Below are 26,384 nucleotides of genomic sequence, written 5' to 3' on the forward strand. Positions count from 1 at the left end.
ATATAATTAGTAAATTTATTTTAATCTTTTCACTTAACTATAGATGGATAAGGTGCACTTAAAGCACTTAATAGAAATATTTTTTATTGTTATAATTTATTGTTATAACTTCTAAAGAGTATTAATTACTTTTAATAGATTTTGTTTATTCGCAATAGGTACATTTTTATATATCTTAAAAATAATTTCTGCTACTTGCTTGAACTATGTATTACACATTCATTACCATAATTTCTAATAATTAATTTTTATTTTTTGTTTAAACCAAAAATAGTGAGAAAGTTGAAATGTAAAAATATTTTGTTAGAATAGAAAATAATGGCAAAATTGTGTACAAATTTCTTATTTTTACAATCCACCAATGTCATGTATAGCGTGAAACAACAGGTAACTCATTTTTTTATTCTGCTGTGTAAAACATATTTACAATGCTTCGTATGAAAAAATTGTTAGTAAATTAGTCAAAGTTGTTTCTTAAACTAGAGCTTTTACTAAAGTAAGCAAAATAAATAAGTTACCAAAATTATAATATAAGCTGCCGATTATTAACTGACATTAATTGTTGTAATTGTTATATGACTTTTTGATGTGATAAGCCTATTACCGATGATACTCATATGGAATATGATATGCTGCTGTTGATAGCAGTGCTAGCTGCCATAAAAAATATGCACCTATACAAATATCTTATATTTTATAATTTTTACACAAGATTCAGTCACCAACCCCCCTTGGCCCAAATCTGTTTTACAAACCCCACAGACAGTCAGAGATAACTTTACTCGGTGAGACAACTCGATGAAGAAAATTCTTGATTTAAATTCGTATTGTAATAAATACGATAAACTAAAGAAATACTTGAGAGTATTACACAAACATTTATACTTTATTGATAAAAAGTGTAAGCTGATACATATTGCAGAAAACGAGGTTGAAAATATTTCTACAACAGATTAGTATAGAATAAATGATGAAACGATTGTCAGTACTATACCTAAAATGTACCAACAAAAATCTTAATTGCTTGTGAAACATTTAAAAGGATACAAAAATAATATTAAGTGAGATGGTACAGTTACAGTAGTTTATGAGGTAAAAAAATCAAAGAGTCGAATATTATCAACTTAATTAATGATGCAGCAAGACGAAAAAAAAAGGTTAAACTGGTGGGTACAAAAACATTTGTTAGAGTACTTTGAAAGATAAACACTCCTCAAGGACTCGTGGGAAATACGGACCTCTTGAAAATCGTAGACCGTGACAGTTCTAGTTTGCTATTGGATGGGACCAGTAATATAAAGTCGATTGGTGAAGACAAAGAAACGTTTAAAAACGAGAGTTTTTAATCATCTTTGGAAAAAACTATACACCATAGCAAATCCAATTATTATAAGCATGTACTATAACCATCTACTCCAAAATAGAGCAGTGTTAAAAATTGGTTACCCTAATAATAAATAATGAATACGTTAGAGAAACAATGATTTAATCCACACCACGAAGCAGCGGTTTCTGGTGTACGCAATTTAATAAAAGTTAATAAAAACGAAATCTCTTTCGAGAAAATAAAAAAGTGGGCTGCAAAGATCTGATTCTTATACCTTACATTAAACTATCCAACAAAAGTTTCCACGGTTTTTTTACGATGTTCGTACTGAAAGTAAATGGTTGGAGGCTGATCTCATTTAACGGACGTTATTAAAAAACTACAACAATGAAGTGTCTTTTATTTTAATTGTAATCGATGTATCAAGCAAGTTTGTGTGGGTGCAACCTTGAAAAGATAAAAGTTTCCGTAGTGTAACAGCAGGATTTAAAAAATTCTTGAAAATAGTAAGTCTTGTTTCCCCTTTATGTTACAAACTGATCGAGGGAACGAACTTTTAGGCAGTGAACTTCAACGTTTTTTATAAGACAATGCTTTACAATTTCGAGTGGCCAAAAATCCTGATGCTAAAGCTGCTGCAGTAAAGCGTGTCATTTGAACGTTCACAGAGCATATGTACAGATTTTTTTTTTTTTTTTATATTATAGTGCTCTACGTCCGGCTCCTTTTTAATAAGGGCACTACTATGGGCACTTAGCACTTGGGAAAGGGACAAGGAAAGGGATGGGAGGCCTCCCCATCACTGGGAGGGGGGTAGGGGGAATTAGACAAATTTGCTGCGAGAAGGTCGCCTAAACCCTCCTCGAGGAGCATTGCGTGGTGAAAAAGCACATGTGAAAGACACAGAGGTACTTTGCCCATAAAAGTCGCACTGGCCGGGAATTGAACCACGGTCTCCCGCGTGCCAATCCACGACCTAGCCAACCGAGCCACCGCGCGCTCTCATATGTACAGATATTTTACATACGAAAATACATACCATTACGTACATGTTTTACAAGATTTAATTAGTGGTTATAATAATAAATCCTACTCTACGACTAAGTTAGCACCAACCAGTGTAACAATATATAATACACATGTAGCAAGATAAAATTTAGCCAATTTGAGACCACCTCGAACGAAACAACGTTACAGTTAACGTAAAGACAAGTATAAAGTAGGTGGTTGTGTATGCAGAATCCGTGATCAAAATGTGTTTAAAAAAGGTGCAGTGAAAACCTGGAGTGAAGAGATATTGAAAATTACCAGAATCTCGAAAAGACAAAATTTACATGTGTATGAGCTCAACGGTTTCGATTGAAATTAAATTGAGGGGTTTTTTTACTTTAAAGAACTCAACCTTGTTCACAAAGAGCGTGTCAGCAAGCAGAAGCATGAAATAAAGAAAATTTTGAGAAACTCTGGCAAACACTACTGCAAACTATCAAATTACGCGCGTCAAAGTCAAATCTTTTACCCTACATAGCAGTATAAGTGGTGACTTTTTAGATAATGTTCTCCCCAGATAATTTCTCAAAAGAATCATTTTAGGTTTTATTGACACCAAAGCTCTCAATGGGAATGGAAGGATGAGTCCTTTTAACTTTTAAAATTATTCAATAAATTTTTTGTCGTTGTACGTTGACGGTGTACAAATCCCTAGTTAGCTGCTACAACTGACTTTTACAGAAAGCACTCCTATGTACGTGGGAGCATATCATACGTTATTTTCAGGCACCGAGATGTCCTACATAAATGAGGAAAATAGTATTCGCAGAAAAGACTATCCCAAAGGGTATTGTCTGTTTGCACTTGATCTGACACCCTATATCTTGTCACATTACGCAGGTCATTGTAATTTATTAAAAAATGATTTAGTACGAATAAAAGTAGGCTTTAAGACAGCTCTTACCAAAAATATTAATTACATTTTAAATGCTGAACTTGACAATGTATTGGAAAAAGACTTAAATTGTCAAGAAGTTGTAAATTTTAACTGATAAAAATGTACATATCTTCTATTATAAACTCGTTGCAACTGCATAGAGCTCTTTGCAATATACATACAGTGACTTCCGGAGTATTTCTTACGTACAAGTTACCTTTTGTTTGGGCAGGACCGTGCTCTCTCATAGTTAACACCGATAAAATTTCTAAACTAGGCCCGCATAAGGTAGCTGTATATGTTGATATTGAAGGTAGTGGAGTGTACTTTGACAGCTATGGTCTGCCCCCCATAGCATCACATCATAATGATGGGTTCAAAAGAAAATGCATTACTAACCATTATAATGTACAACAGCTTTAAAATATTAATTCTACCGTTTGTGGAAATTACTGTATCGATTTTCTATTTTTCATGTGCAACAAGTATTCTTTAGGCATGTATTGTTCGTTTTTTTATCAGATACTTTCAGCAACGATAAATTAGCTGTAACCTTTTTTAATTATATCACTAGGTATAAAAGCTGTAGGAATAACCGTATCATAAGCAATCCATGTACTCAAATGATCAAGCCTACGTATAATCATAAAATGGCACATGTTTGAAATGTATGTACGCTCATCTGTAAGCTTACAGTAAGTGTTTTTCTACAATGTATGTATTAAATAAATTTTAAATTGTTTTTATCAAAATAAACCACGTTCACCATCCACTCCTTTTACCTTTAAAATAATTGCAAACTTTTACTACACTAAAATTTCCCTTCGACAATCTGAGAAAAAACTGTAGATAATTTATGTATAGAAAAAGTATAAGGTAAATAACAGATACAGTTACATCAAAGATTCTGTTCAGTATTGAGAAAATCTTTTTTTTTTTTGCAAATTTAATATATCCTGTCAAATTAATTGCTTAATTAAATAATTTTATTATAGAGTGTTTCTTGTTATATTCCTAATGAACATATAACCTATGTTTTACAATCGTTCGAAAGATTAAAAAATGTTAACAATTACATGAGCCATTTAATTTAGTCAAAATATCTATTAAGCTTATCGCATTTTCCTCAACGATATATAAAATTTCAAAAATAGATATGTGACTTCCTCTGTGATATCGTTATGATACATAGTAATGTTTGATGTTAATAATGTTTGAAGAATTAAAGTATCCTATAAAATTAACATGGAACAAAATATGTGTAATTTTTTTATTTTTTAATTTTGTGTAAAAGATTGTACAATATTCGGTACGCTAAAAATTATTTTTTCAATTTTAACAGAGTGAAATACCAAATATTAAAAAAATCCTTGCAAATCTTTAGAACAACCTGTAAAATCAATACAATCAAGGATTCTACAGGTCTTTTCAGCACAATTACATTTTAACTCTATGCAATATTCTCAAATCGTTATCATAAGATCTTAAAAAAGACAAATATTCTTCTTCAAGACTACTATTCAGAAAAAATAGTATGCTATTTTTATTGACGGCTATATTTAAAGCATCACAGCCTCTACTTATCCATTAATTACATTCATGTATTTTTATAATGTGTCTAGCTCAATAATTATACCATATTATCGTCATCATGTTTTGTTTGTGTATAGAACTCATTATTTAGTTAATTTCTCGATATTTAATTTATGCCTATTAAGAATGAAATCTCCTTCAATAAAAGTGTGTGAAACAGTCATTTTGTTAGCACACTTCCATTATTCTCATATTTTTACGGTTGTCTGAATTACGCATAAATTTTATACAACTTTACGTTCTAAAATAACCATATAATTCTATATTAATGGTATGAACAAAACTTTTTTGAAATTGAAAATCTAATTATACAATTCGTCGTAAGTATCTTCTTGATCCTTATTGTAAGTTTAATTAATATGTGTAACAATTTGTGACAAGCTAAACCTTTTAATGTCGTTTGGTATTCTACACGGAGAGATCTCTGGTACTACGGTAGTATGTATAGCCGCGTGCAACAGTAGTATAGTGCGTCGTATACGACTGTAGCGCCCGCGCGCCACAACGAAAGTATATGGCTTCTGCTACCGTAGTATACAGGCCTCCGTGCAACTGTAGTGCGTGAACTATACTACCGTTGCTTCTGCCTTATACTACAGTTGCAACGCTGATATACTGAATTGGTATATTACCCCGCTTACCAACTTTGCTCGGGAGCCATACCAAATCGGTATTGACCCCAAGCAAATGTGCACACACACACATACTCACAAATAAGTGTATATATATGTATATGTACGTCGTTTGATGCGGCGGCGGCGGTGCTGCACTATACATATATATCTATAACCTCGTGTTTGCCGCTCGTTGGAATGTATACGTATATATATATATTTTTTTTTTATAAATGATTGCAAAATACGTACTGCTATTTGTACATGATTAATTTCATTGTAATTGACAAAAATAAATAGTTAAAATATATACGTTGCTATTTGTAAATAAAATTAATTTTCAAATGATTTATTGTTAAAATACATGTTTTTCGTTATGATTATCTTTTATTCAATTGCCTAATGCAATACGAGTCCTTTTTTGCGAAACAGAGGCTATCAGCATGAACCTTATTTTTGCAATATACTATTGAGGGCTATTTTAGAACGCGTAGAGCTGTTGAAAACGATGTATGTGTATTTAATTACTATTTCATTTCAGATAAAATTACCTATTGTATACATTATTTTCAGCAGCGCATATATATGCGTTTATTAGATCCCATCTGGTGTATAGTAGTATGCTATACTGTATGAAGCTCGAGAAAATATTATATTGTTTATTGTATATATATATATATATATATATATATATATATACACACTTATATGTGTGTATGTGTGTGTGTGCACATTTGCTTGGGGTCAATACCGATTTGGTATGGCTCCCGAGCAAAGTTGGTAAGCGGGGTAATATACCAATTCAGTATATCAGCGTTGCAACTGTAGTATAAGGCAGAAGCAACGGTAGTATAGTTCACGCACTACAGTTGCACGGAGGCCTGTATACTACGGTAGCAGAAGCCATATACTTTCGTTGTGGCGCGCGGGCGCTACAGTCGTATACGACGCACTATACTACTGTTGCACACGGCTATACATACTACCGTAGTACCAGAGATCTCTTCGTGTAGATAGTTAGCACATGTTAGTATGCAACAGTGATCTGTACAAGTATACACCTCTGCAACGTTGATATTTTTGATAGTTTAAATAGTATCTCAAAAAAAAACAATAAAATAAGAAACTCTCTTTATTTTTTCTTATAACTAAAAGGATGAGATAAGCTTTTCAAAATAAATCGTTGCTTTTTTAAAACTATTTTGCAGGTTTTACCTTAAATACGTGTCAGAACGTTGTGAGCATCCGTTTTTCTTGTTATAGTATTTCGAGTTTTTATGACAATTTTTCTTGTGTTGTTAGCATCGTTATTAAATTTTTTATTAGCCATGCAAGATATTGAATCAAAGTTGATTTTAAAAGAGTTTTAATAATTAAGGCAAATACATTTAGCCTTACAAGTCTCGTATGATTTACCGGCTGTGGTAACCGTACAATTTCAGTTTCCCAGAAATAAACCTTTCAATAAAAATTCTTCCCCATACTCATCCAACTCATACGTTAGTTTTCCTAAAAATGATCTTGTGGGTGGTAGATACTCATAAGGATCTCCAGTGCTAACAAATATAATAGAGTCTATATAGTAATATAATACTCTCCTATTTTATTTTTCTAAACAACTGTACAATTTAAATCGTGCTTGAGCTGTTGTATGTGTAGCAATCACTACGTTAGTACAAGGTGAAGATAGTTATGCCTCTTCCTTATAACGCCACGTAACGTACATCGTATTATCGATAGCAGGGAGACAATACTCAATGTAAAGTTCTAAATTACAAAGTAGCTTAAAAAAACTATAATAATCGTTAACTACACTAGTCTGAGGTAAATCTGTGGCCCCACCGTCCAAAGACACGGGGAACAAACGAAATCAACGCAAGCAACAGCTAGTCCCACGTCAAGTCTTCGCAGCAGCACCACCGTGCAGTGCTGCCACCACCGCACACTCCAACTACTACGTTTCTCTCAGCCACCTAAGTGTGGCGTACTAGCGTGTTCTCGCTAGTAACGCACAATCCTCTACACGAGACACACGCGCTCCTAGTCAGCGACACAATAGTCGCTTGTACATTTGAGACTAATAAAGGTTCCTATTCTTGTAATTACTCCGGCGAGTCATCATTTCTCGCCCTACAAACTCCTCCGGCCTCCTCAACTAAGGATAGCTCCCCAGCTAGTTCCAAATTGGTGACCCCGACGTGATCTTCTTGAACAAGGAGACGCCGCGAGGTAAGCTAGTGCGCGCGACAGAAAAAGAGGCTCAGCAATAGCCTTCAGTGACATTGGTGCCAGTGTGAGTGAGTAGACATTTTTACTCTTTATCCGTCGCTGCCCCGCGAGTGCCGTCCATACACACTCGCGACATAACATTGCATCAGCCCGACGTGGCATTTTCTTCTCTTCCGAGAATCGACCACGTGCTAGACAGTGCATACTTCGAGCGTTTTCCTTTTTTTTTCTGTCTCTCTTGCACGCTACCGTCGCTTAGCCTTTGTCCATCAAACGGTCTTTCCTTTTGGTCCGCGCCCCACTAACTCGAAGAAGCGAACAGTGCGGGCCCATACGTTATCTCCGTCTCATTCTCGCAACAGTTAAGTGCAAGTGATACAGCGAGTGCCAGAGAAAATTCTGCTTGTCTCGACTTTTTTTTTCTTGCTCTGTGCTCCACTATGACAGGCGCAGACAGCGGAGAGCCAAAAGGCGCCTCGGGCTCAGGCCTCAACAACAAAAATGGCCTTGGTGCTAGCGGAAATGACCCAGGCAAACAAATTCCACAAGTCACAGATGATGAATCGGAATACGAAGACGCCGCAAACCCACGTAACAGGAGAAAAACGCCGTCTCTACATCTGCCGCCCTTCTGGAAAATGAACCCCAAGGTGTGGTTTGTGCGCGTTGAATCGGCCTTCAACAATAACGGCATCCGGGCAGACACAGCTAAGTTCGACTACGTCGTCGCGGCTTTGGATGACACGACAGTCCAAGAGATCTCGGATGTTTTGCTCAACCCCCCGAATACAGGCAAGTACGTTTATCTAAAGGAGGAGATATTAAAGCGCCTGACGGATACACAGGATCAGCAGCTACATAAACTGTTCACACAACTCGAGCTTGGCGACAAAAAGCCGTCGCAGTTGCTCCGTCACATGAAAACCCTGGGGGGAGCGGCAGTCTCTGACGAGGCTATTCGAGTCAAGTGGCTCGACTTGTTGCCAGCCTCCGTTGCCCGTCACATCAGGGTCCTGAAGACCTCGCCTCTCAACGAGCTGGCCACTTTGGCGGACGAGCTCATCCTAGACTACCCCACCACAGCAGCCGTCCAACACCAACTTCCACTGGCCCAACAGATAACCCAGCACCAGGCACCACCTGCAGTGGCAGCAGTTCAAGCGCCTACGGTGGAATCGCTATCCGCGGAGATGGCAGCTATGCGTCTCTCCATGGCCCAGCTCCTTTCGCTCACTCGGTCCCAGGGGGAAAATTGACGACGCTCTAGGTCGAGGAGCAGGTCACACAGCAGAGGTCCGGACACCAGCGACTGGTGTTGGTACCACGCTAACTTCGGCGAAGGTGCGAGCAGATGTAAGAAGCCCTGCTCGTACCCAGCCCAGTCCTCGGGAAACCAGTAAGGCCGCCTCCTGTCCAGACGGTGGAGGGCGGCATGACACTGCCCGCGGAAAACCGTCTACACATCTTTGACAGATCATCAAAACTCAAGTTCTTGGTCGACACAGGTTCGGTAATCTCCCTGCTTCCCAAGTCGCAGGTCAAGACCAACCTGCAACGCCGACCCCTCACACTTTCTGCAGCCAACGCTTCGGCCATCGCCACCTATGGCTCGCACAGCCTGCAGCTCGATCTACGCCTCCGTCGGGCCTTTGAGTGGACCTTCACCGTGGCGGACGTCGAGACTCCAATTCTCGGCGCAGACTTCCTGGCCCACTACGACCTTCTGGTGGACCTGCGCAACAAGCTGCTGGTCGATGCAGCCACTCGACTGACGTCCAGAGCTTTCACATTGCCGACATCACTTCACAGTGTGTCAGTCGTCACCACTTCCAACGTACCAGCTGGCGATCTTGGTCGCCGCTACCAACAGCTGCTGGACGAATTCCAGGATATCACCAAGGCAGATGGCTCGGCAGCGGAGCTGCCGGATCTGCCGGTATACCACCAGATTCACACAACTGGCCCTCCAGTCTTCGACCGACCACGCCGACTCACCGGTTCACGTCTCGAAGCAGCCAAAAAGGAGTTCCAACGTCTCCTCGACCAGGATATCATCAGGCCATCGTCCAGCCAGTGGGCGAGCCCATTACATCTAGTGCCAAAGGAAGACGGAAGCTGGCGTGTGACAGGCGATTATAGGCGCCTCAACGCTTGCACCGTACCTGACCGCTACCCGCTGCCCATCGTCGAGGACCTGCTCCAGGAAGCCAAGGGCAACGTTTTTTCTGTTGTAGATCTCAGGAAGGCATTCTACCAGATCCGTATAGCAGACGACGACATCCCGAAGACAGCTGTCACCACGCCTTTTGGGTTGTACGAATTCACCCGGTCTTCGATGGGTCAACGTAATGCGGCACAATCTCTCCAACGCACTGTAGATCATCTTCTTCGAGGCTTGCCTTTCGCAAGAGGTTACCTAAATGATATCCTTATCACTTCCGATAACCACGAACAACACTTCATACATCTGCGACAGCTGTTCGAGGTCCTGCGGGCGGCTAAGTTGCGCATAAACCCGGACAAATGCGTGCTAGGTCATCAACAAGTAATCTACCTGGGGTTCTTGGTTTCGGCGGACGGTTTCAAGCCCCCGCCGCACAAGATCCAAGCTATCACCGATTTTCCTCGCCCGGAAAACTCTACGGAGCTTCGCCGTTTCCTTGGACTTTTCAACTACTACCGACGCTGCGTGCCTATGGCAGCCAGGATTCTAGCGCCTTTGAACGATCTCTTAAAGGAGCTACCGCCCAAGCAGAAGAAGGCCGACCTCACGTGGACTCCGCAAGCAGACGCCGCTTTCACGGCAAGCAAACTCGCCATCGTTGATGCCACGATGTCGTCCTTCCTTCGTGCTGGCGCTCATTTGGCTCTACGCACCGACGCATCGGACTCCGCTATTGGAGCAGCTCTAGAACAACAGGATGATGATGGCAACTGGAAGCCCCTAGCCTTTTTTTCGAGGAAGCTCACCAGTACTGAGAGACGTTACAGCGTCTACGACCGTGAGCTCCTCGCCATCTACTCAGCCATTAAGGACTTCAAGCGTATCCTGGAGGGTAGGGACTTTACGGTCTACACAGACCACAAGCCCCTCATTTACGCAGCCAAACAGCCTTCTGACAAGGCCTCATCTAGACAGGCGCGCCACATGGACTTCATCCTTCAACACAACGCCAACCTCGTTTACGTTAAGGGAGAAGACAACCCAGTCGCCGATGCGCTTTCTCGAATTTTTACTGTCTCTATGCCCACGGAATTGGATGCAGAGACCATCGCCATAGCCCAAGCCACAGACGAAGAGCTGCAGCACCTGGAGGAAAACACTAGCCTGGTCCTGCAGAGTTTGCCCGTCGACGGCCACAACGTCTTCTGCGACACTTCCACAGGAGCAGTAAGGCCTTATCTGCCTACAGCCCTGCGTCGCAAGGCATTCGAGATCCTTCACAATCTTTCTCACCCAAGTGTCAAGGCCACGACACGTCTCGTCGCTTCAAAGTTTGTCTGGCCCGGGATGCGGAAGGAGATCACTCATTGGGCGCAAACCTGTGAAGCCTGTCAACGCGCTAAGGTGCATCGGCATAATCGGTCAGCATTGGGGAACTTCGAGGAGCCAGAAGCGCGCTTCGAACACCTCCATATCGACCTCATCAAATTACCCATCTGTCAGGGGTTCCAGTACTGCCTGACCATCATAGATCGTTTCACCAGATGGCCAGAAGCAATTCCTATCCCTGACCAGCAAGCAACAACGGTGGCCAGAGCCCTCATCGACAGGTGGATTTCCCTGTACGGGACCCCACTCACCATCACTACCGACCAAGGTGCTCAATTTGAGTCAGCATTGTTCACCGAGCTTGCAAAACTCCTGGGTATCTCCAGGATCCGAACGACTCCGTACCATCCCCAATCGAACGGGATGATTGAACGCAACCACCGGACAATCAAAGCGGCCCTTATGTGCCGACCAGATCAGCCATGGCCTCAGACACTGCCACTGGTCCTGCTTGGCTTACGCACCTCTTACAAAGAAGACCTGCAAGCATCTCCAGCCGAGATGCTGTATGGCACTACGCTTCGGGTACCAGGAGAGTTTTTTACAACCCAAAGTCATCCTGACGCATGCCCAACGACCTTCGTTGAGAAACTCCGGAGCCTGACTCAGTCGATGAAGGCAACACCAGCTTCCAGACACACAGCGGAAAACGCACCGTTTTTCCACAAAGATCTCAGGACGTGCTCTCACGTCTTTAAACGCGTGGACTCCATCCGGAAACCTTTGCAGGCACCATACACGGGTCCTCACCAGGTCATCAGGCGAGTAGACGACCGAACATATGTAGTCAATGTTAACGGCAGACATCTCACCGTCTCCACCGACGCCCTAAAACCGGCCTACATGGAAGTAGCCGACTCACCATCCGACGCAGCCGGTACCGAGGTGACGCCTAAACAGACGCCTACCTCGGCTATACCCGCCTCTTCACTACGACCAACGGCGCCAGAGTTCAACATGCGACCGGCGCCTACAGTTTCGCCGCCTCCAGCCCAGTCAAATCCTGCGAAACGGCCTACACCACCCTCATCGTCCACGCGGCTTTCACCGCCTGTACGAGCCACCCCAAAGAAGACGGTATCGTTCAGCTCGCCTCCTGCGAGCTACACTGGAGGGAGAGTGGATGTGGCCCCACCGTCCAAAGACACGGGGAACAAACGAAATCAACGCAAGCAACAGCTAGTCCCACGTCAAGTCTTCGCAGCAGCACCACCGTGCAGTGCTGCCACCACCGCACACTCCAACTACTACGTTTCTCTCAGCCACCTAAGTGTGGCGTACTAGCGTGTTCTCGCTAGTAACGCACAATCCTCTACACGAGACACACGCGCTCCTAGTCAGCGACACAATAGTCGCTTGTACATTTGAGACTAATAAAGGTTCCTATTCTTGTAATTACTCCGGCGAGTCATCATTTCTCGCCCTACAAACTCCTCCGGCCTCCTCAACTAAGGATAGCTCCCCAGCTAGTTCCAAAAATCTTCTCTCTAACCAAATTCATCCCAAAACAAATTGAAACATAACTTCGTAACAGATCTTAGCCCCTGATTTTTTTCAGTTTTGTTAACATCTTAACTAACCCCTTCTTATTCCTCATACTATTCATTACATTTTTTATCCTCCATCGCTTTTATATTGCTCGGCCACCCACTAGCTTCTTGTTTTATTATTAAAAAAGTGTCGATGTATTGAGAAAAGAATCCTCCACGTCCATGCGATACAGCGTCGTATCAAGCAATTTCATACTGTCAAATAACATGTATTTCAATGATTCTGTGACCACACTCTAGAGAGCTTCCTATTACATCTGACACCCATGTACCTACTGAAGCTCGCACTTTTACAGTATCGCGAGGGTATCCATCATCATTCACTTGTTCCATACATGTCTTTCATAAACCGAAAAGTAATCTACCATGCATTTTAGTAGTGAACACTGGGTTAAGTTTATGGTACTGAAATAAGTTTTATGGTGGTAAAACTACGCACATTACTAAACCTTGAACGTTGTTGGTCAGATTTTTTTAATTTTTCCCTGTTAAAACAAAAAAAATCATCCCCTGTGTAAATCGTAGGATGTCTTCAAGAAAATTTTCCTATCTTACATATAAAGGGGTACAAACAGCATACATTCAAATAACTCATTTTTCAGAATTTTAACCGTCGTACCGAATGACTATATTACTATTCTTGCGATCGTCCTGCTTAAATTATATCTGTTTTTCTCATTTTTTCCTCCCAAAAAAGCGAATGGATACATTTTTTGGAAAATTGACCCACGTGAGTGTATCCTGTTGTAGGAATAATACCAATTGTTGCTTTTTGTAATAAAATTTTTCTGTAAAATATCAAACACGCGCTAGATATAGTGACGCTTTTTGCAAAAAGATTTTCTTTTCCAACTTGAATAAGGATTTTTCTAAAAGCTGTACAAGCTTGACGTATTATTTTTACATCTAGCACGCAATAATCAATCAGTTTTTGATTCAAGTCAAACTCTGCATGCTTCTCTCGTACCTTTTAAGTACCATTCCAAAAATTCTTTACGTTCCTTAACATTCATTGAACTCCTTGCGTAAAATTTAATAAGAGGGTATGCACCCTTATTTTAACGTTTTCTTTTGTTGTAAACAGGTGCGAAAAATATCATTTTCTTATGTTTCTAGCAAAAAGGAAAAAAAGTTTCACTTTTAAACCTAACAACGAAATCAACCAATCTTTTAAATTTCTCCTTTCCCTCAAAAATAAGTTCTTTAAATCTGTGAAATTGGCAAAATATGTTTTCATCTTCCTCTTCTTCGTACACCTTATAAATACATACATCGCAACGTATTTAAATTACGTAGAGAATCAGCATACATGAGTAAACAGTATCAGAACCATGTAAGGTTTCATCCTATCTTGTTTCAAAATCATAAAAAATGAAACAATTTTTTTTAGAAATTTTTGTTTCTTTTTTTTCTCTGGAATTGGTTGCATACTACAAAGAGTGTTATAGTCGTGTACACTTTTACATTCTTTGCAATGTTTTTACATTCGTGTTCACCTTTATCTGAGTTCATGATTTTATTACATATTTTACAAACTTGAATTACACCACATTTACTTTTTCTCACCCTTTTATGACTTTTTGTTCGTACAAATTATCCTACTCTCTTATATTTATTGTTTTGTCGATACCCGTAAAATTCTCTCGTACAATCCATACACAATTTTCTTACTACAACTCCACTGTTATTACGATTTGGCGATCCATTGCATGCGGGGCAAACCGATTAACAAATATGCTCACTCACATGTCTGTAGCTTTTATTACACGCCGCACAAATATACATGGAACTAGTGGCTAATAAATTTTTAATCAAATTTTATTGCTGCACGTCATCAGATGTCAACGATTTGCTTAGTCTGCTCGATTTTTTCACACAAACCCAAGGTATCGTTGAAACTTATTTGATTAATAAGTTTGTTATAAATACCTGCCAATCCTCCCATAAGGGCGTCTGAGTGCAAGTCTATCCCCGCAAGATATATACAAGAGGAGTAATTCTTTTTGATAACAGTAAGAAGTTCATGAAAAGCACTTTTAATTTAATGCAAAGTGTTTGCCATATCCGTAGGGATAGTAATTATTCATTTTATAGCGTGACAAATTGTTTTAAATTATTTTATGAATTTTTTTTTATTGCTTTCTGAAATGATATATTTTGTACCTCCTGATAGTCTGGTTTATCCGCGGTTTGTATGCCGACGCTTGCAAAGCCTCTTCTATATTGATGTTCGTGGAATGCTTCTGGGGTCGTTCCGAAAAGAGCACTCTCATTCCTATCGACTCTATCCGTAAAATAAAAAAAAATTGTAATTAGAATGCAATACAAGGCTTTCGAGAAATATTAATATAAAATTTATGAGTTACCCGTGCTGATATACTGCGTCAGTTTCTCCTAACGAACCAGGTGTCAGTTTGGATACCTCCCCTAGCTGGCTGTTAGGCTAGTTCTCTATAGAATATTTTATAATATATATATATATAATGTGAAAGTTAAAATAAATGATAGAAAAAAGACATGTTCGTTAAGATTTTAATTTACCTAGAGACATTTGTTAAAAGTGGCCGTTGGGGTAGGACGACTTTGAGTGGGGAAGTGCGGTTGGAGATGAGAGTCACTCTCGAGTGACTCGAGCCGTCCCTTTAAGTTGAACAACGATGGTGGCACTGCTTCCAATGTTGTTGGCGTTGTGACTTCGTTTGATTCATCGGAATATCCAACTGATGGGAGAGGTGCGATTATTGAGCGGTAATTCGTAGAGGCCTCGACGAGTTGGTCACCAGATTGACTAGTGGGTGTCTAGTTTTTTTTTTTTTTTTTTTTTGGAAGGTTCGAGGGAAAAGAAGATATAGACAAGTGTCTTATATTGGTACAGTGATGTTTATTGAATATGTACTTAATCAATTGAGTGGCTTAGGAGGTATGCATTACACGTATTTGCATATCTTGGATCGATACCAATCAGTCATCACACAGTCCGTCTTATATACTTTACGTCGCTTTCTTACTTGCGATTTTTGCTAAAGACTAGTGGTCGCCACCTGGCGAGTGATAGGTGGTAATATCAAGTACTAAGTTGGAAGTCGGAGCTGCGCGTGAAATTTCAAAATTCAAATTTATGTAGAAATGATCTAATTTAGGAAAAATGATTATTTGAATATACAATGATTAATAAAATAATGCCCCGGATGGTAACACATTTTTTTTCGTCTTATAAGAAAGCTCTACCCCTGACCAAGACATACTATTGTCGAAGGGGTCCTCCTGTTAAAGAAAGAGATGTTAGTAAATGGACTGTATGCTTTACTTTTTAATTACCACCGGATAAGTAGCAAGGGAGAAAGGAAGGATGAGAAAGTTTGTTACAATGACCAAGTCGTCTCTTACTTCATTAATACACTGAACACCAAGTTTAACAAGAACTTATTTATTCAATCTTAATAAAACTCCTCCTTACACTTAAAAAAAAGAAAATATGAAACTCTTAGAATTTATCAAAAGTTATCAAAAAGAAACTAAAGCGACTCATAGCTATGCGTATAGCTTAGCGATCAGACGTGAACTGGCTCTTGTAACGCAAGAGTCTAGAAGTCTTACATGCCCGCGCACATATACATTCATATCAGTTCACACATATCATCTTATTCTCTCTTACTCGCGAGCAGTAGTCAGCGGACTACTTTACATAAGCTTACGATCGCGAGTGTACTTGAATATCCAACACCTCCTACTTTTTTTTAATGCACCATCGACGTTTAGAAGATTCTCAAAATTTTCGAAACATAGTCTGCCAACTAAAGATGTATTCCGTTTAATTTTCTCCCATCATTCAAAATTTCGTAAGTATAAGAAAATTTTGTATAACTATAATGTATTTCTTACTAATTTTATCGTACAATTTATACATATTCTTGAACATCTCGTTGTTCCTGGTGTTAGGCGACAGACACTTCACCAGCACTTGGATTGCTGTAGGACTACGAGTTAGATATAAAAGGTACAACACGACTGCGTGCACTCCACCAGGTAAATGGTAAGGAGCTCCTGCAGTACTCCTATTAATTTGTTAACAGATTATACAGGTAGAACGTCACCAAACCACTTGTCGGTATGCACTTTACGCGCATCTTCCGTTACGATAGTTGCGTATCGCTCACAAGAACGGACTACCTCAAACAAAGCCGCGATCATAGACGCATCTATTTTTTCCTTTTTTCCTTTATTAAAGTGGAGAAAAATAATAAAAAGTGGTGTAGCTAACAAGAAACTTATTTAACACAACGGTAGAAGCACACTGTTACAGAAGTAAATCAAACTTTACAAAATGCCAAAATTACACTAAATCAAACTTTTATATCCTACACGATATCTTACAAGATATTCGATACAAAATTTTATAGGATATTGTGTAAGACTTCTCGCACGATAGTCTATATAATATGCAACACGATATTGAGCAAGATTTTCAGCAACCTTAAAAATAAAAAAGTATAAATTGTAACCCATGTAATTTTAATTTTTTCTGCTTAAAAGCTGTTAGAAAAGCTAATATAAGTCGTAAAAAAAAAGCATCTCTTTGCTCCAGCGAGGGGATTGGAACCTGGTCCGGAGGACTCGTAGTCGAGTGTCATACCCACTTAGCGAAAGTGGATTAGGCACTCGGAAAAGAGTTAACGCCCTTGTGAGGTACATCTGAGACTTATGTTTATTATTTCATCATTTCGTGAATAATATTTATCACCTTGGTTACCTAATTGATAATTAACATCTTATAAATGTACATTGTATATTGTTTCGTGTCTCTTAACATGTTCGTCAACAATAAATTCAGTAATTGATTTTACAACTACTTTTCGTTCATGAATCTTACTTATACCTTACATATACTTTTCATTTAGTCTGTATTAAAAGTGCTTCAACGAAAAAAAATAGTGTAAGAAAACTTAACAAACCGCAACTTTCTGTGATGTAATGTAATGTTTGGTTGGATTTTGTACCGCAGTGACAGTTTGTTACGTTTTGTTACATTTACTTACATTCGACTGAAAATAATTTATACAGTATTCAGATAAATTACATAAATTCTTACAACATAAGTTTGTGCATAAAATGAAGTTTTTTTAAAAACTATTAGATCTCATTAAAAATTAATCAAACTTTTTCTCAACTCGAACAAGAGACTGCAATTAAGCATTATCTTAAAGACATAATAACATCATTAAATGTTATTCTATATAGTTTTGTTTAATTTAATGCATTTTTTATAATTTTAATAATAATTATAACAGTCCTTTTGTCATCGTTTCATTAAAGAAAGAAATTGTGATATATGGTCAAGAAGTATCATTGAGGGTTAACTTTGCATTCTAATTAATGCATGTTGAATTAAAATAGCAAAAATAAAAAATTATTAACAATATTCATGTAAAGTTTATTTAGTTCTATACTTTTGAAAACACAAAAATTATTTTTACAATAAAGAAACTGTCAACAAGGTATGCTTATCCATCATTTGTATTATTTAAAACTTATTTAAGTTGTCTCACTTTAGTACGCTAAAATGCAGTGCAGCAAAACTGTAGCACTAAATAAACTTTGATAATTATTAAAAAAACTTGTTGTTATGCTGTTACAACTTAGTCTTTATTATTAAAAATGTAAAACGAAATGAATATGATCTTTCTTTACAATTGTGATAATTTATTTTTACTAAACTATGTTAACAACATTATCATGATTGAATCTATAAAAAATAAAACTAATTGAATTGAGTTTTACATAAAACAACATTTAATTAAGTTTCTATGTTCGTACAAAATGATTTTGACAGGCTTTGAGGACGGTTACAAAAATATCAATTTTCTTGGGTGAATCAAACAATTTTTAGAACAAATTTTTAATAAATTAGACATAACTATAAATACTAACATTTAATAATGTTATTATGTCTTAAGGATATTGCTTTTTTACAATCTCTAATTCTAGTTAAGAAAAAGTTTTCTTAATTTTTGTCCAAATCTAATAGTTTTTAAGAATTCTTTATTTTATGCATAATCTTATGTTATAAGGATTAACATAATTTACCTGTGTACTGTATAAATTAGTGAAAAATTGTTTTTCCTGCTGGTATGCGATACCCAGATTAAAGTATTAAAGAGGAAAAAATAAACATAAGTCTCAGATGTATCTCACAAGGGCGTTAACTCTTTTCTGAGTGCCTAATCTAGTTTGGCTAAGCGGGTAAGACACTCGACTACGAGTCCTCTGGACCAGGATCAAATCCTCTAACTGGAGCAAAAAGATGCGTCTTTTCTACTACTTATATAAGCTTTTCTAATAGCTTTTAAGCAGAAAAAATTGAAAATTACGTGGGTTACAATTTGTACTTTTTTATTTTTTAGTTGCCGAAAATCTTGCTTAATATCGTGTAGCATATCATGTAGATTATCGTGCAAGAAGTCTTGCACGATATCCTATCAGATTTCGTGTAGGATATCTTGTAACATATGGTGTAGGATATCTTGCCCGATATTGCGCAGAAATTTTGTTACGGGATAATATAATCTATACATACTACACAGTTATTCAAAGAGGTCTGCCACATGCTTATCTTTTGTTCAGATAACGTACGGATTAAGAATGGTTACGTCAAGTAGATGTTAAAACAAATGCATTTGCTGCCATTCATTGTAATGACAAACGTATAAAAAATAGTTACTAAGCACATGTTACATCGTTCTTCTAACAAGTATTGTCCGCGTTTAAAAATGAATAAAAAGCTAGGTCAAATAAATTTTCTGATTCCTTTACGATGCTAACGATGTTGAAAAAAAAAATTTATTCTGAATATTGGGATGTAATATGGGCCATTGGAGGAAATAATAAATTCAACATGGCGTGGAAGAGTCAACGCATACCCACGTGCAGCATAGGGCTTGAAGGCTATTTTTCCTTCGTGTTTAAATATTTGATGACAATGAGGCCCGTTGATTTTTCTAAACTATATTTACATCAGGGAGCAGCTCCTGGTGCACTTTTTTCAAACTTACGGAAATCTGTTATAAAATACGCAGCTGTTGATAGCTTTCCCGTGTATACATATATCTACAGCAGTGCTCGTATACATATAGGTACATCACTCTATCAGCAGCTGCGTATTTTATTACGGATTTTCGTGAGTTACATAGCTCTAGAGTATAAAAGAAATGCACCAGAAGCTGCTTCCTGATGTAAATATAGTTTAGAAAAATCCACGGGCCTCATTGTCATCAAATATTTAAACACGAAGGAAAAATAGCCTTCAAGCCCTATGCTGCGCGTGGGTATGCGTTGACTCTTCCACGCCATGTTGAACTGATTATTCCCTCCAATGGCCCATATTACATCCCAATGGATGATCAATATAAATGTCTCTAAATATGTTGCAGAATAGAAAGTTATAATCAAAAAAATTTAAGTGGATGATTCTATGATTTACAGAATTAACGTGGTTTCCTATCATCGTACTTTCAATCAACTTAAATTTTGAAATTCTTAGGTAATAAAAGTAATTAATTACTTTACGTAGCTTGTGTTTAAATACTGCATGTCAAGTTAAATGTCCATATTATATGTATCTATGCATCGTGTTTATTTAGAGCTTTGTACTAACTTACCAAAAAAGAACGTTTGATCTACATGTTCCATCACTCATTCAACTTATAAAACTTACGATGATACAAATAAGATAACTAGCAACTGCATAGATTTTAAATCTTATTGTATATGCTGCATGAAAAATATGATTTGTTTCTTTGTTATCAGTCAGGGTATACTCTCATTAAATGCAAGTTATTGCATAATTTTAATGTTAAGTTCTTTTTTGTTACCAATTAATTTCTTGCAATGCAAATTATGTTACGAAAATAAATGTCCTGAAAAAAAAAATTAAACATTGTCCCTGACACTTACATATATAGAGTAAAAAAAGAGTTTTTAGCAAAAAAAATCGAAGCAGATGCTTCCCTGGCTATACTACGTGGTAAATTTGTTATAAATTGAATTGTTTTAGGCTACTTACTTTAAGTGCTATGTATCAATTCAAAATACGGAATGAATTTTTGTTTGTATTAGGAAAAATGGTTATACTCCAGTTTTCAAAACGAAATTCCAACACAAAACGCTTCTACTAAAAGACAGTATACATTACTTGCAGATATTAAGGGCATTTAGTACATCATTTGAAATGTCTACTTTACCGACTTTCCTACAACAAAAAATTTTTGTTAATAACTAATTATATAACTATTTAAACTCAAAATGATGAGAAGTACCCCCAAGCTGGTACTTTGAAGAATCAATCAAGCCTAAATTTAATATAATTTGTTGTGAATTGAGAAAGAAAAGTTACATTTTAAATTGTGTACACTGGCAAAAATATTAAATATGTATAAATATCTTATAATATTACGTTTTAAATAAAAAATTAAAACAAACAAAGAAATTGACAACAAAAAAGAACTAAATTGAGCCATACGTCAATTAAAATGCTTCCTAAAAAGACAACAACCATTTTTTTTAATTGGTAAATTTTAATTAGTTTTGCGTTAGAAACTTTTAAAAAAGTGCCAAAAAAGCATGGGTTTAATAAAGCACAGTTTATTAGGTAACAAAATAATAAATAAAGCAGTTACGTTACGTTACAATACTGTCAAGTGTTATTAGTGATAAGATTCGAACTAATTATAAAAATTGCTTTTCATATAAATTTTTAATTCATAATAAAATGAATTTAATCATTTAGGGCATCGTCCTTAAAATAAAGAAGGTCATATTAAAATTTCACTTCATCTATACCTTCAAAAGACAGTTTACAAATAACTTGTTTTACAAATAAGATTACTTATAGTAGAATACTATTAAAAAAAATTTATTTTTAAAAATGATGAACTTGTAAGAAAAAAATCAAAAATTTATTTTGACAAATATTTCTGGTGGTAAAGGCAAGACTTTTTGTGTAAAACTCCAATTTATAATTTGTTATTATAACTTGTTTTAATTTAAAAAAAAGTTTGCACGTAGCAAAGACTGGTATTTTCTAACACTAATTTTTTATACGAATAAAAAGTCATTATTAATTTGAATTACCATTAAAATTATACAATATTAAAAATATACTCTTGGAACTACAATTTAAAAAATTAAAAGCTGCAAGAAATTAATTCTATCTTCGGAAGTGTAACTTCATCTATTTTCCAGAAACCATCGGAAAAAGTTAATCAAATTTTACGAGATTTATATAACAATGGTATACCGTTAGAAAATAAACAAGCTAAACAAATTTCCGTTTCTCTTTCTAATTTCTTCAGTTGTATAGGTATTTTAAGTTTCTATAATTAAGAAATTTAGAACAAGTTCAAATTAAATCTTATGCTTAGTTAGATAAAGCTTTACAGTGAAACCTTAATGCAGTCATTATTAATTCTCTGTTGTGCTGATTTGTCTGATGTGATTCTAAGCTCACATTGCTGTCACAAAAATGAAGTTCTCCATTTTAAGTAACTTGCTGTTTCCTATCTACAAATTATAATTAATAGTACATTACGCCACTAGAGCGCAAAGTGTCACTTTGCGCCCGCGGGCGAACTTTGCGCCAGCCGAACACTTTGGGCCCGTGGGCAGAAAAGTACTTTTCCGTCCAGATTAGTGAGGAAAATCGATTTTCCCCCAAAGTAAACACCTATTTACGCACACTTATTGCGAAAAAACTTGTGCGGGATTTGTACACTCGTGCAAGTTAATCACGACTCGTGCGGGAAATCGTCTTTTCCGCACTTGTTACGTAAATAACTATTATCAGCTAATTCAATTGTATGATTAACTTTTTAATTATTCTACTTTTCACTAGAAGTCACTAAGTACCAGAGATTTTTTCTTGTATTTTAAGCTTTCTAAAACTCTAGAGAGTCAGATGTTACAAAAAAAAATTATTATGCTTTAATATATTCGAATAATTAATTTATTTCAAATTGCATACATCAAAGATTTTTGTTTAAGTAAACTATTTTTTTTAAAGGTTGAAGCAGCGCGACAATGTGCAAGTAGTCCCCAGGATAACCAAGTTCAAAATTATCTTCGCCTGGCTGTTAAAGAATTACGTGAAGCTACAGCAACAGCCACTACTCCAGCCATCAGGCGAAGCTTGATGTTAAAATTACAAAGATATGCAAAAGTTGCAGCTTCATCCACAACAGAATACGTAGCAGCTTTAGCAAGAGTAGACCCTTATAATGCAAACAAAATTACTCAAAAGCAATGGAACGAGAAATGTAAGTGTATTACTGAACTGATCTCAGAATTAATATCAGGAGTTAAGGGAGCTTCGTCAGAACCTGATGATTCTATGATGCAGCTGAACTTAATAAATGCTTCTGAAAAATTTTGCCACTCAGCAGAGTCCATGATTAAAGTGGTAAAAGTAGTAGTGCCTACCATATCTGATTACTCTTTATCTTTAGAACTTGATAATAACTCTCAACAGCTGGGAACAGTATTAACGGATTTAAGATCCGCATCTTGCCATGCACGGGAAGTTTGCACTGGTCTTCAGCTGGATGCTGCCGAAACATCTGTAAATAAATTAATTTCAGAACTTCAAGATTTGTCTAACTCTATTATTCTTACTATAAAACCTTTACCAGAAGAAAGTGAGGAGTCATCATTGTTAAAACTTATCACCATCTGTCAAAAATTACAATTTGGTACATCACAAATTGTTACTGCAGTAAGACAACAAAGTGATTATTACACAGGTAATGCTGCTGCAGAGTATGCAGCAGCATTGAAAGACTTACAGTCGGCTATAAAAGGAGTTCTATATACAATAGAGAATCAAGACACGAAACAAACTATTCTGACTATATCCATTAATATCTTATGTATGTCAGTGAAACTTATACAAGAAGCAAGGACTGCTTTACATAATGAAGATTATTTAAGTGATGTCGATGCTTTAGCAGCTATTGAAAAAAAAATTTTTTGTCATCTTGATGAATATATTTCTTCTTTACCCTGGCAAAAAAGCATTGATCACACGATTCACCAAATAAAAGAAGCAAGTCACGTACTCGAGTCTGATTGTAGATCAGAAATACAGAACTTTTGGTATGTTTCTTTTAATATACGATATTATTTAAAAATTCAAGTAATTTTCTTCTTCAAGATATAAGATGCTTCTCACTCGTCAATATTGTTCTTAAATTACTAAATAAAGAATATATTTGACAATCACAGAGTGTCAGCGTATAAGTTATTATTTACAGAAAAAAATTAGTTAACAATGAATTAAGAGCTTTATTTACGTAAAAAAAAAGTTTTTAAAAGTTTTCTATGATGCTCCAAAAAATAATACTGAGATTTAAAATGGTATAAATATTAGTTCATGAGGGCTCAAAGACAGTTTGAACCTCATATATAATAGTTTTAAGGTACTGTTCTGACGGTTATTAGCAATTACTATTAATTAAAAAAGTTAGGACGTTGATAAAGGTATAATTGTTGATATAACTGTTGATGATTATTTTAATGACTTAAATTTTTTCCTACAAAGTCACGAGCAGAAATAAAACCACTTTAATTTAAATCTTACTACGCACATACCAGTTTCAAACATGTTAAAAAATTGCAACAGAGAAATAAGAGTTCCATGTTTATGACAACATCAGAATACAATGAAAAATTATTGGAAGAGAACTTTGATTAAGCTTCTCTACGATGCCAACTGCAGAAAGCAGTTACATTGACATAAAATAAATCTGGTACCAGTTAATTGCTGCAAAACTTCCTCATCTCTCGTTTTAAAATTGCTTTTTGTTCTGACCTTAATCCATTTTAGAAATAACTTTTTATTATACGATAAATTATTTTAATTGTAAGCAGATAACTCATAACATAATCCTTCTTTGTACCTAGTTCTTAAAATACTTTACATGTGGGTCACTCTTTTACAAGCTGAATTAATTTTGCTAAAAATTAATCGTCACCTCTCCGATTCAGCTAAAAATTTTTCTCCAGTTTCTATATTAAAAAATAAGAGATACGTAAACAATGAATTTTTATTATCACCTATTTTAGATTTTATAAGTTATAACAAATTTCATAATAGTGGTTGGAGACTCATTCTAAACAATGTATAGCTCCAAATCCTTAAGAGCTACCAAATTTTCACCCATGGCACTTTTGTAGCTAAAGATTTAAACTTATAGAAAAAATTTTAAAATAAAAATTATCAACAAATTAATATTGTTATAAACAATCAGTTTCTTTTAATAATTTTTTAACAATTTCCCACAAAATGAATCGAGTTTTTATTATTATCATCGTATTCAGCGTCAAATTTTACGTAAAAATCATGTTTTTGAAAAATTGAGACTTTTCAATTGTTATTGCTAAAATATTAATTTATGTACAGCATAATGGTAAAAAAAACTGCTATTTAAGTATAAAATGATGCATGTACCTCGTATCAAAAAAAGTTAAACGTAAAAGTTGTAGATAATTAAAGATCTACAACTTTTGTATTTACAATTTGTCAGTAAAACCTCAAAATTTTGTATTATTATGCTAAAAAGTGAGAAATAACAATTTTATTATTTATTAAGTATAAATTTTCATTAAAATTAAATAATGAGTGATTTTTTTTTAAACTTATTTCCTGAATGAAAAAAAACGAATACGAATTTTCATTAAAGAAAAAAAAGAGATTATAAACCACTAGACAAAAAAATAATAATAACAATGCTCGACGTAACATCAATGAGTGAACTGTTTCTTGTTCTTTAAATTTTTTCATTCCTACTTTGTTTTTTATTGTTTTATTAATCGTCTGCTTTTATTTATAAAATAAATTTTTCATCTCCTTCATTTTTTGGAACTTTAAAACTTCGAGGGGAATCCTGCCTACAGTACGATCTATGATTCAAAGTGTTACCCACGCTACTCGTGTACATACCCCGTACTACAAGTTCGTTGGCTTTTGGATTAGCTGTGCGTTTATTTTGGTCTGCTCTTAAGACATATTCTCACTCGTTGTAATTTAAAGTTAAATAATTCTTACTTTGTAACAATGCCACAGAAAGAGGCACATAAAATGCAAAATATTAATTATTGATCAGACAGATGTTTTAATCCTTTTAATCTCAAACATCCTACAGCAAACACCTCTGATTCGAGGACATTAAATGAAAACCAACTTTTGAAACTAGACTTCGTCAGATGCATTACGACAAAAAATTTGTTCTTTTTGCCGCTTGAAGTTATCAAAGTTGAAAAAAGAAGATACAAAAGAGAGTGAAAATTAACTACCAGAATCGGTACGTACAACATTTTGATTATTATATTGAGTTCAGAGATACCTAACTTCTCGTAGAATTTTGTGTCGATAACTATGTCTAATTTTTCTTTTAGACGCTACAAAAGGAGGACTCTTCAAGTAAAGAATCTGATATAAAAGTTGGGAGCAGTGACGGTACATCTGGATTCTCGGGAGATGCATCTTTGCAAAGTGAACGAGTAGATTTTTTTAACAAAGAATTAAGCTTCTTAGGATCTTCGC

At 36.2% G+C, this 26,384-nt stretch overlaps 1 protein-coding gene across 1 annotated transcript in view; it reads left to right on the forward strand.

The window, feature by feature from the left end:
* LOC106637206 (Talin_middle and talin-RS domain-containing protein rhea) overlaps positions 1-26,384 on the forward strand; it is a 912,483-nt gene that overhangs the window by 565,299 nt on the left and 320,800 nt on the right. The window contains exon 10 of the mRNA XM_089595075.1: positions 22,848-23,910. Within this exon, the coding sequence (XP_089451201.1) occupies positions 22,848-23,910 (1,063 nt within the window). The remainder of the gene's footprint in view (positions 1-22,847; positions 23,911-26,384) is intronic.

The sequence above is a fragment of the Copidosoma floridanum genome, unplaced genomic scaffold (genome assembly GCF_036245765.1).
Source record: "Copidosoma floridanum isolate Cflo_tuat_1 unplaced genomic scaffold, Cflo_Japanese_pri ptg000024l, whole genome shotgun sequence".
NCBI lineage: Eukaryota > Metazoa > Arthropoda > Insecta > Hymenoptera > Encyrtidae > Copidosoma > Copidosoma floridanum.